We start from the raw sequence: 14,906 nt of genomic DNA, 5'->3' as shown, positions 1-14,906 counted from the left end.
CCTCCATATGGGGGTGGGCTAACCAACCACCGTGTGCGCTGGTTCCAAGTGCGCCCACGCGCACACTCCACTGACATCTGAGCTGGTTAGTAACTCCTTTTGGTCACCAATCTGATCCACATTTACCAAAGAACAAGAAAAATGAAGGTGGCTTTGACCTTGAATCCAGCAGATGACTTTAACATATAGTTCTTTAAATGACATTAAAGAAACCAAAGCATTCCTCTCTTCTGTTTATATATATATGTCATCTAGACTATAGGATACAAATAATGGTATTAGGCAACCAGCCTGAACTGTCTTAAAAAGTCATTGTAGGAAAAAAAAAGGTTTTTTTCTTTTTTAAGACAGAGGAGACAGAACTAAATACAAAGTGTAAACCCTGATGGGAATCTAGATAGGTGAGAAAAATAGTTATAAAAGGCACTGTGGGAACAAACTGGGGAAAGCAGAAATTGAATGACATGTGAAAGTCTAGTATGGGCGTACTGCTGGTTCCCTTAAGGACGGCAATGGCTGTGGTTAAGTAGGAGACTGTCCTCGGGAGATGAATGCTGTTTAATACTCGGGGACAAAGTGTTATGTTATACACAGCTTACTTTCAAATGGGTTAGCCAAAAAAAAAGTAGTATTAACAGTGTTAAGAGATAAGGCAAATGTGGCAAAATGCTAGCAATGAGGTTAACAATACATGGATATTGACAACACTATTTCAACTTTTCTGTAGACGCGAAGATTTTCAAAATACCAACTTGAGAGAGAAAAGAAACAATAATCAATCTGCCAATCACCGGTTATTCCTAAGTCCAAACCCACAGGATCCTCCCCTCTGCTCTGCTGTGAATGTAAATGGAGGCAAGGGGCTGGCCTCTCTGATGACTAATGGCTTTAAATGCCTACTGATTGGGATTTTTGATAAGTTTTTCAGGACATATTTTCACATGGGCTTTTTCATGTCCATTTTACATATCAGAAGACTGAGCATTAAGGAGATTACGTCATCGACACAAAGCCTCAAGGCTGGAGGTACCCACGGCTGCAGATATTTGCTTAAAAATATGTCAACAGCAAATAACTGGTTCAAATGTTTAAACAAACCTCCCTACTAGACTCAGATTCTCAGAACAAACCACTGACGCCATGGTTGACCATCTTCTGCCTTAAACTGGGAAAACTGTCAGAAACATCCTTCAGTAGCTGACCTGATGGGGCAAACGGGCAAACCCTGAACTCTTACTGCCCAGATTTCAGAAGGGAGAAGGGGGCTCTCCAATCCCCCGGGACTGAGGTTATCAGTGCAGGAGATGGTGCGTGGCTCATCCCAACACAGCCAGCCAGGAGGAAGCGAGGCAAGGACAAGGAAGGCCACCCGCCACAGCGCTGAGTCACCCCACAGCCCCCTGATTCCAATAAACGGATAAAAACAGTGGTCTCTGGATGGATGAGGGGTGAGGGGTGAGGGGGTGAAGGGGCATTAGGGAACAAGAGCTTCAATAAAACATGCAGAAACAGCCTCAAAATGAAGGGCTTATATTAAAAGACTCCCCTCTCCGGCACTTGGGGAAGGTGATCAGGTTAGCTTCGCCACCGGAGCTTGGCCTTTCATCTCTAACTAGTGAGCGCTGGGCGGGCCCTGGCTGTCAACTTACAGCTCTTTTAATTAAGGAAATGGTTCTCCTGTCAAATCTGTTCCTGAAATTCCCAGTCACCAATCTGTTTGATTGCTAAAACCAAGATAAAACTGCCCAGGCCAAGCTCATGGGATTAGAGAAGCTTCTAGGCGTTCCCTCTCCAAAGGGAGACAGCTGGGGCCAGCTACCGCCCGCCGGGGGGAGTGGGCCGGGGCGCACCCCTGACTCGGGGCTCCTGGGCAGGCCTGCCGCAGGTCTCCGGGGGCTAGAAGGACTAGGTGAAGCGGATTTTCCTCTCAAGGCTGCAACGCTTCTTACCCTACCCCCAAATCTTCACAAACCCCTGGAGAAGAGAATGGCAACCCACTCCAGTATTCTTGCCTGGAGAACTCCATGGACAGAGGAGCCTGAGAGTCGGACACAACTGAGCGACTAATAGGCACGCACACATTTTCACCAACAGAAAAGGGAGATAAAATTTCGAATGGAGAAGTAGTCAGACACTTCTGAAAGCCTTTCTCAGCTTCACACGCAGGCAAGTCTGCTCTGTGCAGAAAACGTGACACAAGCCTCAGATGGCCCCTCCGGGGGAGCAGGCGGGAGGGAGGCCCCCGAAGGTCCCAGAGGCTGAAACCCGAAAGCCAAGAGTCTCAGCACTGACAGCGGCACAGCCCCCGGGGAAGCATCTTGGCTCATGTTCTTTCCAGATTAAAAAAAAATAATAATCATCATGTTCTGCACGTCCGGCCAAATAACCGGGCATCTGGGAGGCAGAAGCACCACAGGGGCTGCCAGACGGGCGTGGGACATGCACGCGCTCCCGCGGGCTGCCCCGCCGGCAGGAACGTTCTCGCGAGCAAGATTCCACCAGTCTGACCCGAGGAAGGAGGGAAGAAGGCACGTGACTTTTTGTCAAAAACATCACGGTAACCGTCTGACTGGCACAGAGCTTAACCGCAATTTTCAACGAAAAGGCTAAAGCTCTGGAAACGTGCGTCTTGGGGGAACCCACGGCAGACACTCTGATTCCTGGGGAAACGCAACATTTCGGAAGAACACTCACCCGACATTAATATTCCTGTTGCATGGGCGATGAAAGGCATCATTTTATTCTCAAGACGGTCCTCGCCCTCTGAGTGCATCACACACTGCATCAAAGTCTGTGGCCACTTGTCCTCCCACACTCGGGAAATACGGCCTCATCGTGTGAACAAGCCAAACACTGAAAAGTCACTGAAATCCTCCCGTTTTCCCATACTCTAACACACACAGAAATGAACTCATCTGCCTGTCTCAATTCAAAAAAATTTTAATCTAATTACTGCAACTTGGAAAAGGACATTCTTGATCGCTTTATTTCCTCTCTGAAGAGCTCAAAGGAAGTCCTGTCTTCTAACAGAATATTAAATGGCCGATGCCTGCCGCTTCTGACTGCTGCGATTTTTTTTTTTAAATCCTTCTGTGTTAAAATAAATGTAGTCATAAGGATGTGCCAAATGAAACTGTTAATGAATTTACGAGCATGTGAAAATACATTTTGTTTTATTCAATGTAGGAGAAAGTGTTCATCTCAGAAAGAAAGTATAACCTAGCCTAGTTCTTAAAGGGATAAATATATACATCCAGTGAACATGCGTGGGAGAGAGATGAGGTTTCCTCCAGGCCATCAGTGGCCAAGACGAGATCCTTACTCTCATAAATAAGAGAATGAAACCCGCCTGCTGCTCCAGCCAGCAGCAGGCGACCCCACGGCCCCTGGCTCCAGCCACCTCTCCGTAGCCCCAAAACAAGACAGGTATTTGTGGCCCCACGAGACAGGACACGTGGAGACGGGAGGGGAGAGGGCCCTCCCGGGTAGATGGGACCCAGCAACTCCACCCAGCAGACTATCCTCAGCGTGGGGGCCTGGAACTGGACAGGTTTGAGGGGTACCATGAATACAGGCTGGCCGCCACCCGGGCCTGACAAAGGCCACGGTAAGAGGAGGAACTGTTTCTTCCTTGAGTATTTCTCCAAGAAGGAAAACACTCTCCCAAGAAGTCCTCCTGCAAACTGCCTCTTGCGGCTCATGCTGAACTTGGCTTCTACACCCTTCCTTCAATCAATAAGGAAAATGGGATTACCTTTACTTGTTTAGATGGCTTAAGCAAATCAGAGTTGTTAAGCAAGGAAGAAAGGGAGGATTTATTTGGGATATGGAGCAAAATGGGCTGATACAGACTCCAACTCAGCCCTACAGACGGCCAGCCTGCACGCAGTGGGCAGCAGAGAAATGACCCGGTTGACCTGCCCTTCTCCTGCTGCCCTAAAATGTCTAGGTCCTGTTTTCCGGTTTAAAATCAAGGGTTGTTATTTAAAAGTTACATGTTATAGAAAGCAAAAATTTTTTAAATACTTTCAAAGTCTATGCAGCCACCCTAGCACTAAATCAACTAGAGAAATAGCTAAATAGTGACTGCTTTAATGAAGCCTCATATTATCAAATTGTGGTTTTAAAGAACTTCCAGAATGTAAAACAAATGCAACCCAGATGTTCTCTTAAAAAAAAAAAAAAATGAAAACAAGATTGTTTTTACTTCATAGCAACCAAATAGGTCAACCCATTTCCTCCTTCAGAGAATTCTCAGAGGACCACAAACTCCACTTGAAGAGCATGTGTTTCATATGCATCTGTCCAGAGAAAAAGGAAACTTTGCCGTCCAAGATAAACGGAGGATATTATATGTTCCCATGAAAGTGAATTTGAAAACTGCAGTAAGACTGTGTCTACATGTTGCCAAACATCTGGATGAAAACCGGAAAAAAAAATCGCTATTACCCAGATATTGAGAAATACTTTCCAATTATCATTAAAATGCCCAATTTTATAGCAAACTGCCATGTTTTACAGCAAACTGCCATTTTTATTAATTACAGGAATAAGTTGCTCAAAAGAAAAGTACAATAATTTTTAAAAATTGCCCTGCTATGAGTTTAAGACAGGAACTTATTTCTCCCTATTTGAACAGTGATCCTGGTGACATTAAGTCAGTGAAAACAGTAAATTTGCTCTATCAAAGTAAATCACAAAATATTCTTAGCCAACTAAATTGACTCAGGTGAGTCTTTTCTAATATTTACAGAAAACTGAAAGATATTTACTTAAAATAAACACTTGCTGAATTGTTTCCAGTCACATTACAAAATATGACAGGGTCTCACGTCAGTTCTATCATGTCAACTGGGAGACTGACATTAGCTGTAAAAAGGTGACAAGCTTGAGTAACTTCAAAATCAGGATGGAGGGACTTCCATGGAGGCCCAGTGGTTAGGATTCCATGCTTCCACCTCAAGGGGTAAGAGTTCAATCCCCGGTCAGGGAACTAGGATCCCACGGGCCACATGGCCAAGAAAGACAAAAAAAAAAAAATCAGGCTGGAGAATCATGTATTTTTCTACTCTCATTTAAAAGATTTACTGTTTCCCCACAAGTCTGAAATATTTAATATGCTTCATGCAGCTTTTGGGATACTATAGTAAAACCTATTTTTTCATTTCATTTCATTTCAGAAGTTTTAACAATCCTCTATTACAAACTGATGAACCTGCTTCCTGAAGAATGTGCCAATAACTTTAAGAAAACAATTTCTCTCTCCCAAAGTTATTTATAATAAGAGTGGGAGTGTGCAAACAGCGCTGTTACTCTAACTCGCCTGATGGATCACTTCTGGTCCTCCACCCGCAGGATTTACTTCAGAAAAGCTTGCCTTTCTCATCCTAAGCTCCCCACCACTAGCTTTCCCTCTGTTCTCACACAGCAAACTTCTAGGAAGGGCCACGGCCCAGGCCACTCCTCCACAAGGTACAATCTCTCCTGTTCACTTTTAGCCCTCTCTGGTCTAAGGTCATCAAACCCTGTAGACACATGCCCACTCTCAGCTCAGTCCGCCTCTCATTCAGACCTGGGCTTCCCTGGTGGCTCAGACGGTAAAGCGTCTGCCTGCGATGTGGGAGCTCGATCCCTGGGTCAGGAAGATCCCCGGGAGAAGGAAACGGCAACCCACTCCAGTACTCTTGCCTGGAAAACACCATGGACAGAGAAACCAGGTAGACAACAGCCCATGGGGTCACAAAGAGTCGGACAAACGACTGGGCAACTTCACTGCACTTCGTTCAGCACAGCTGACCACTCACCTCCTCTTCTTCAAGTGTTCCTCCTGCAATTCCAGATAGCCTTCGAGATTTTCTTGACTTCGCTGGCTACTCTTTCTTGGTCTCCTTTATTGAGTTGTCTGCAGTCCTGGGATTTTCCTCCTCTCTCAACTCTCTCTCCAAGTGATCTCACTCATCCATTCCCATGAATTAAAATGAGTTTAAATCTTCCTAGCAGACTACACAGCTAAGCATCTTCCTACCATCTCTGGGTCATCTCACAAACAGGTCCGATTCTAAACACCAAAACTGAACTCCTGAGACTCTGTTTCCAGTAAAAGCTGACCAGTTTGTTGCAGACAACCCTTCTGCCAAAAAACAACTTAAAAAGCTGAGCATGTTGTAAGAACTAACTGTCTGAAGGTATCAGAGAGCTACCTAATGCAGTGAGGACCTAGGAGGCCAGGATCCCAGAGAGAAGGTGCAGAGGTGAGTCCAATCGTCTGAGCCAGTTTCCTCCTTGAGACACTTGCCAATTCAGGCAGACAGTGAAAGGCCAAGAAGCTAGGCAGAGTCAAGCAGTTGAGAATCTGAGGTCAGCAGAATCTCCAGCAGTCTGATGGGACTGGGAGACCAAATTAGAACTCAGGGGCTGCCAAGCAGAAGAGGCGCTGAAACACCCCGAGCTTGCAGCTGGAACCACTGAAGAACCACAGCCTAGGAGAGGGTAAGCCACAGGGGGACCAACCCTCACGGTTCTAAGGTGGGATTTCCCTATCCTAACTGCCTGCCAGAAGCCTCTCTCGAGGAAGAGAATCTCAAACTACCCCTACCATTTTTCATCCCCACCATCCAGAATTTAATTAAAGCTTAACAGGCAATCTAGAATCAAGACCACAGGCTGAAAACCAAGGGTGAAACAGACAACAGAATAAATTCACAGGATGCCCAAATGTTTATCAGACACCTATAACTGATTAATACAGAAAGTCACTGACAAGATGAAAATTTTTCACAGAAAACCCATATCTAAAAAAAAAAATCAAGAACACTGAAAAGGGCAATGACTGAAATTAAGAACTTAACAGACGAATTTAAAAACAGGTTAGACAGAGCCGAAGAAAGGATTAATGCACTGGAACGTAGGTCAGGAGAAAATTATGCAGAGTGGAGCAAGGAGAGATCAAAAGGATGAAGAACAGGAAACACGCCGAAGAGATACAAGGACAAAAGGAAGCGGTAATCAGTGTCCCAGAGGAGAGGAGACAGGACATGCAGCCGAAATAATACACGAGGAGACAGACGCTAAGACTTCTCCACATTTAACTGAAGAGTAAGTCGTGTCACTGCCCTGCCAAAAGAAGAACCACCACCGGTTCCAATGAGGACAAATTCAAAGAAAACCACCTCTGAACACTGTGCAATAACCGGACAGAACTAAGAACCAAAGGCAGAGAGAAAAATCTTAAAAAGCAGCCCAAGGGGAGAGGAAAGACACACCACCTTCAACAGAGCAAGCCTGATACAGCGACTTCTCAACACACACGATGGAAGGCAGAAAGCAATGACTCGACCCTCAAAGCTTGGCAAGGGATTAACCAGCTAACCCACAGCTTGCACACCCAGAGAAACTGTCCTTCACAAGTGAGAGCAAAACAATGACACCTTGGGCCAAAAAAAAAGAAACAGATGAACCCTCCAAACAGTCTTCTCTCAAGACTTGCCCTTCTCTTGAAGCCGCACACCACCTTCGGTCACAGGAGCCAGAAACCGAGGCGTCACCTTCGGCTTCTGCAGTTCCTTCTCCTTTAACCTCCAAGCTGTCAGTACATCGTTCTGATGCTCCAAAATACATCTAGCAAAGCCATGCAGATTAAAACAATACATTCTCTTCCCCAGGAGTCAGCAAGACCTTTAAAAGGTCTCACAAATGGCAAGGGTTGATTAGAATACTGATAACACGCCTAGTGAGAAAGGAACCTGCCAACATCTGGGGAAACAGAAAGCATACCTATAACCCACAACTGCGATTCTAGAGAGATACTTGCGAGAAACTTTCACACCTTTGTAAATGGAGATGAGCCCCCCCTTAGTGCTGTTTGTAACCATGTAAAACCAAGGGGAGAGTCCAAAGAAGGATGAGAGAAATAACACATAAACAGGGTCTCTATGGAACTGCGTGGATAACCTCGAACTTGAGCTGCAGAACACTACCCTTAGCACAATGTCATTTTTAACAGTTTTTAAACCACCCCCCCCAAAAAAGATCCATGCACTGCTCGTGGGCACACACACACACATGTTCAAGCATGAGAACCATGCCACGGAACCCACATCACACTCATCACGGGTGCCTCGAGGGAGCACAAAAGGCGGCAGAAGCCAGAACTGCTCGACGAAAGCAAGTTCCGCTCACTCGGTTTACGAACAAATATTTACTGATGGCCGGTTACACACAGCGGCCCTGGTCCTAGAGACACAGCGGTGGGTATGAGCAGACCACACTCCTGCTTTCACAGGACTCACATTCTGAGAAAGAAGACACAAACTGTGAACCGGACGGCAGCAGGTGAGGAGCGATAAAAGCCAAGCAGAAAAAAGGCGGCTGGGAAAGGGGACAGAGAGACGCTGTTTACCACAGGCTGGTCGAGGAAGACCTCTGCGGGAAAGGGACCCGTGAACAGAAGCCGGAAGGAAGGAAGCCAGGGCGTGCCCAGCCATCCAAGGGGAGACGGCCGCGGGAAGAGCAGGGGCTGGGAGCGCTCGGCAGGTTCACGGAACAGCAAGGAGACCGGCGGGGACACAAGTGAGGGGATGCATCCACGGTGGAGAGAGGGCAAGGACGGGCCGAGAAAAGAGTGGTCTTTATGTTTTAAAAGGGTTATCAGCACTTCCCAGGTGACTCAGTGGTAAAGAATCGCCGGCCAGGCAGAGATACAGGTTCGATCCCTGGGTCAGAAAGATCCCCTGGAGAAGGGAACGGCCAATCCGCGCCACTATTCCTGCCTGGGAAATCCCACGGACAGAGGAACCTGGTCGGCTACAGTCTATGGCATCATAGAGAGTCAGACAAGACAACCACCACCAGGGCTACCACGGAGAGTTCGCGAAAGCCCGTGTGTGGTGCACACAGCTGAAAACGCCTACTGTCGGGCCTCTTGGAGGAAAAGCGTGCAGCCCCCTGCCGAGGGCTCGGGGACCCCAGACCGCAGGTCCTGGATGCAGGCAGCAAAGGGCTCTGGGTGAACCGAGGTCAGCGCGGACGTGGAGAGGAGCGAGACAACCTCTGGCTGTCAGACGCCAAGGACAGCATCGGGGAGGGGGAAGGACTAAGGAAGCAGAAGGGGAGGCCGGCACTGCGACCCCGCCCGAGCCACAACGCTGCCGGGCGCAGAGGTGAGACACGCACCTGAAACGCCGTCCTTGTTTTTTGTAAAGACCTGAAATCAGGTGACAGAACACAGATCAGCTACTAAGGAATCCTGGGTAACGGGAACATGCGTTTCACTGCTTTCTGTACTCTGCCAGCACTTCTGCCGCCTGATGCCCTCGCCCTGGGGCCCGGCCCTGGTCCTCCCGCCCCTCCTCCCCTCGGGTACAGGGCAGGGTGTCCAGCGGTGAAGGGCAAGGCCTCTGGAGCCAGCACGCCAGGGGTCGAGGCCCGGCTCCACCACTTACTGGCTGTGGGGCCTGAACCGGGTTACCTGGCTTCCCCGGGCGCCCAGGGTTTCCTTTTTCATCCATAAACGGTGCTGACGTTAAGTCCCTGCCAGGTTCATTGCGCAAAGTAAATAGGTTAAGATCCGTAAGGCAGGTGGGACAGAACCGGACAGAGAGGCCATTCTGTAAACATTAGCTACAATTATTTAAACATAAATCAAATGTCATTTCCCAGGTTGAAACCCTTCCCCTTCATTGGCTTCATGCACCTCGAATAAAATGTGAATTCCTTACCTACTCAAACTGCCGGACACGCCCCAGTTCCCTCTCTGCTCAGACCACACAGAGCAGCTTTGGGCCCTCTGCTGGCCAGGCCCTGGACCCCTTCAGACCACCCCTGAAGGAGTTTGCTCTCCTCGAGGCCACCTGCCCCCACGCCACCGACCTGCTCCAGCCCCCACCACCGCCCCCACCCCGCTCACCCCCCAACCTCTCACCCGTCTTCCACCTCCCTTCACACATCAGCATAATCTGCAAGGACTTGATACATCTGTTTACATTTTTTCATCAGTCTCCCATCTAAACAAAAGTCCCAGGAATGCAGGAAATTCAGCTGCTTTATTCACCATATTCACCCTTTCGCACAGGACCGGGCCTTTGGCAGGGACAATATCGATGTCTGCAGAATAACTGTCCTAGAAAAGAGTGCTCTGAAAGCACCCATCGAGCCACCTTTTAAGCATTCAAAAGAAAGCAGTTAATTTCTTATGCACAGGCTGAAAAAATACGTAATGTATCCCACAACTTTCTACATACCATCCTGACACTTTAAACATATAAAAACTCTCCAAAGTATCGAAGCACTATGTGCTACCAACATAACATTGTAAGTCAACTATGTTTCAACTTCAAAATTTCTCTCAACAAGGGTGTTTCCTTACCAGTGTGCTATTTTTCTGGGAAACTGGTTCCCAGTTTGGGAAACAATGGAGATGGACAAGCTTTTTTTTTGAACCGCGAAAACTAAAAAGGCACAGAGAGAAGTTTCGGTTTCCCTGCCTCCATCAGCCTCCCCACCAGGTAACCACTGTTATGAGTTCCTTGCTGAGCCTTCCTGAGAATTTTCATGCAAGCACTTCCTTTTTGCCCCCTTTTTGAAAACGGAAATGGTAACAAACAATGCACATTTGCTTACACTTTGCTTTTCTAACTTAGAAAAACCTTTGGAAGTCTTTGCCCATCAGTCCCTAACGAGTCTCCTCATTCCTTTCTACAAGCGCACATCTTCACTCGCCATCTGGGTATATAACCTGCAACACAAACTCAGGTTATTCCCCATCTTTTGCTATTACAAACCACACAGTGAATAATCCTGTATCTCACACATGTAAAAATACATGTTAAATGCCTGAACCAGTATTGCTGCCTCAAAGGATATGTGTGTGTGCATGCTCAGTGGCTCAGCCTTGTCTGACTCTGCGACCCCATGGACTGCAGCCCGCCAGGCTCCTCTGGTCCATGGGATTCTCCAGGCAAAAATACTGGAGTGGGTTGCCATTTCCTCCTCCAGGGGATCTTCCCAACCCAGGAATCGAAATTGCATCTGCAGGCAGATTTTTCACCACAGTGCCAAAATGCTGCATCTCTTTTGGGCCCACCCAGAGAAAACCTCTAATGAGCTGAAGGAGAGGGAATTTAAAACAGGGGGTTGGTTACACGTGTGATATAAAAGCCAAGAATCATACAGGAAATAGTGAGACGATGCAGAAATTAGCTAGAGGAACAAGCAGCCACCATCTCTACACTGGAGGGTCAGAGGAAGGATGGCTTTCCAGAGCTCAGGGCCTCGGTCAACAGGCAGGAGCTGGAGCCAAAGCAGACCAGCCGCTAGACACGCGGCCAGAGGCGGAACGAGAGGGCGGATGGTAACCGGGAGCCTCCCTGAGCTCCTGCCATCCAGTCACCCACCGGCGCCTCCCACCGGCCAAACCGCCCCGAGGAGGTGAGGAGGTGAGCCCGTGGCAGGCGCAGGGCAAGCGATGGATCCACACCCACCAAACTCTGGTGGGCGCTGCCCCCTTAAGAGCGGTAACTGATGGATACTCTGGCCCACAGATGGTTTCAGGTGTGGGGGTTATCGCTCGTCTGACAGGCGGAATCCGGGATCTCAACCTGGTCTTAATTTATGTGAGTTTTATTGAGGGAGGTGGAGCAGCTGCTCACGGAAAGCACAGATTTCACTCGCGTGTACACGGGCTGCGGCTCGGGGTGGGCGTGGGGGGCTGGAAGAGGGAGGGGGCAGCCCAGGAGAGCTATTCACTTCATCTGCCACAGATGCTCCATGCAGGAAGTTCAATCAGACGGGCTCCCAAACAGCCTTAGGAGGGTGGCAACAAGCCAGACAGCTTCCAAACACAGACACGTCTCAAGAACTGTTCCAGAAGAACTGAGAGGGGCCAGGGCCCCCAAAGGAATCAAAAATACCTGAACTGCACTCAACTACCGTTACAAGTAACAATGTGGTTACAAGTAACAATGTGCGCTTGTCTTTCAGCACCCTCCACCTGTTCCTCCTCAGAATGGCCTTCCACCCATTCCTACCACCATCCTCTCTCCTTATCCTGCATTTAAAGAACAAATAACGCCCTGGAGAAAAACTTCAATGATCAAGCAAGCAGGAGTCTCCTGTGAAGTCTCCTAACCTGACCAACATATTAGCAAAGACGATATTTTAAATTATTTTGCCTCTGGCATGACTACTGTTTGAATAGATTATTTACCCTCTCTTGTAAACAAGCTGAAACTGACTTCCCCATATACAGTTCAAAGTTCTGTACTACAGTCTTAAAAATATGCCCAAAAAAAGTTACGTTGTGCAAATAACTGGCACACGAAATTATTCTCTTCCAAACAGCTGAACTTCAGTTTTAAAAACAAGAATTTTAAAGTAAAGCGATTTTTTTTAGAAATCTAAATGGTGATAAAAACTAGCGAACTGTAGTGTGTTAACTTCAAAACCCCCATCAGTACAATTAAATATAAGCACACCAAATTTATATAATAATCACTGTATGATGACTCTTACTTCAAAATTCTTAAGATTTCCACTGACTCAAAATATTCATTCTAAGAATGTCGAACATATTTTAAAGTGCCTTTCATAAAGCAAGGAAGAAAGATTTTATAAACTGTATCAATACCTGTTATAGGGACATTTAGCAGATAATAAGTATCCGTTCACTGTTGACTGTTCCAGTGAAGTGAATCAAATAACACATACATTAAAAACAATCATATCCCTTTTCCCATTGCAGGGTAAATTTTTAATAAGTTTTTTCCCCAAATTTGAAAGTAATATATACCATTCCATAAACTTGGAGAACAAAATCTGGGAAATTAAAACATCTGTGTGTCAGTTTTTACAGTTTAAATCATAATATATAAGACTGCTTATTTTTTTACACTTGTGAAATATTTCATCCAAAAATGTCCCATAATTTACTTCACCAATCTATTAGGCACTGCAATTTCCAATTCTGTATTATGAATAGTGTTAATGCAAGCCTCCTGTGTGAGCTATTTTTCTGACATCTCAAGACTGGATCCCCACAAAGAGCTATGTTAGTAGCCCAAAGTCTGGAGACTTTTGAGATGTAATACTATCCTTTGCTCTAGTCCTCAAGATCTACACTGGCTTCCGTTTTCATAAACATGTATACCTGCTTTGACCTTCAAGTTTTCTTCATTTCTTGATTCACAGAATCTGAAACACCTTCGAATGAAACCGCCAAGCCAGCGTGCTCCCTGGACGCAAGGGTCAAACGTTTAAGTATTATAGTGGCTCAGTCTTCATTTTCTGAGGAGGAGCTGCTTGTCTGCCCGAACCGCTACCCCAGCTGTGACAGGCAGGAAGCAGGGCGTCCAGGGAGAATCCATCACTTGGACGCTTTAGACAGCAGTCTGGCTGGAGGAGGGTGCGCACCTGGGCTCCTTCTTCCCAAAGAACTTTCCATCATAAACAAAGCCACTCGGTGCCACGGTGCTACCCCTAGCTTCAACTAGGAGAAGTGAACTCCTCAAATGCCAGGGCTCGGGCCAACTTCCCACCCTCCCAGCCCCACCGGCTCACTGCCAGGCAAACATCTCCCCCTGGAGCATCACTTAAATTCTAGAAAGCACCTTGATTAACTACTTCATCCCGAAGCGTTCAATACTGCTGATTCTTACAGGCAGCTGCTCCAGCAGCCTGTAATTAAGGTTTTTGTTTTTTTTTTTCTTTTCCCCAAACGCTCCCTTATTACAAGAGATTCTGATGATTCCGTCTGTCAGCATTTAGGAGATGTTTAGCAAAAACACATACAGAGAGATCCTTAACTTCCAGTGTTCCTGTAAAAAACAGGGATATTAACCCTTTGCGTCCAAGCCAACGACTCACTCCATCCACCAACATTATGCAGACGCCTTACTCGGTTTGAAAGGTAATTCGCAGCATGACACGACAGTAATCTGTATTCCACTAAATAATTTACAGCCAACGCGAATCTTCCAGCAAGAGGTGACTGAGCGTCGGACTGGCAGCCCGGTTCTCTGGTCCCACCTGCGGGCGGGCAGCAGCTCCCACCTCCGACCCTCGTCTTCTCTGACTTTTTACTTATTATTTTCGGCGGACTCCGTCACGTTCCCTTACTTCCTAACACGCGTGTGCCCTCGCTGCCCCCTCCTCACTTAAACGAACCCCGTGACCACTTGGGACCTAAAGCCAAGAAAACTGTCACGATGCTCAACCCTCTCTCCGCGGCCGCCCTTCCTGGACCCAGGGGATCCCCAATTCCAAACTTTGCCCTCCCGGTTTCCCGGGGTCCCCCCCTCGCAATCCGCACCACCTGGGGAAGACGCCAGGAGGGTGGTCAGCGGCGGTTGGGCTCCGGAGGGCGTGGACGCCCTTGGCAACAGGAGGCGGGGAAGGTCGCCCCCAAGGTCCCCCGCCCCGGGGACAGCGACCCCCGAGTCCCGGCCCGAGCCTCCTGGCGACTCCGGCCGTTCCAGACGCTCGCCCAGACCCCGCGACGACCCCGCCGGCCCCCACCTCGGGGGCCCCCTGGACCCCCGCCTCGGGCTCCGGGGCCCGGCGCGCCGCGGGGCCTCGGCGGTCGCCAGTCGGCAGCGCTGTTGCCCAGACGCGGTCTCCTCGGGCGGACCCGAACCCCCAACCCCCCGAGCTGGGACCGGCCGTCCCCGCTCCCAGTCGGTCCGGCGCGTCCGCGACGCCCCCCCCCCCCCCGCCCCGGTCCCAGGCCGCCGGGCGGGTCGGCCACACCTCCGACACTCACCGCCGCCGCCCTCGCCGCCGCCGCCGCCTTCGTCCATCTTGAGGCCGCTGCCGCAGCCGGCGAGCCCGGGGCCGGCGGGCGAGGGGCCGCGGGTGCGGAGCGCGCGGGCGGCCGGGCGGCTCCAGCAGCGCGCGGGCCGGGTCGCGGCCCGGGC

At 48.6% G+C, this 14,906-nt stretch overlaps 1 protein-coding gene across 4 annotated transcripts in view; it reads right to left on the bottom strand.

The window, feature by feature from the left end:
* The window catches only part of CYTH3 (cytohesin 3), a 66,621-nt gene extending 51,715 nt beyond the window's left edge, over positions 1-14,906 (bottom strand). Inside the window, exon 1 of one of the 4 annotated variants that reach the window (XM_065923769.1) lies at positions 14,753-14,906. In XM_065923769.1, coding sequence (XP_065779841.1) covers positions 14,753-14,789 — 37 coding nt within the window. In that variant the 5' untranslated portion in view covers positions 14,790-14,906. Of the gene's footprint in view, positions 1-2,694; positions 2,814-13,141; positions 13,397-14,752 lie in introns of those variants that run through there. The other 3 variants (XM_065923770.1, XM_065923768.1, XM_065923767.1) reach the window with 3 other exon arrangements.

The sequence above is a fragment of the Muntiacus reevesi genome, chromosome 2, assembly GCF_963930625.1.
Source record: "Muntiacus reevesi chromosome 2, mMunRee1.1, whole genome shotgun sequence".
NCBI classification, from domain to species: Eukaryota; Metazoa; Chordata; class Mammalia; order Artiodactyla; family Cervidae; genus Muntiacus; species Muntiacus reevesi.
The sequence above is the reverse complement of the archived record's forward strand: the minus strand, read 5'-3'. Positions and strand labels throughout refer to the sequence as shown.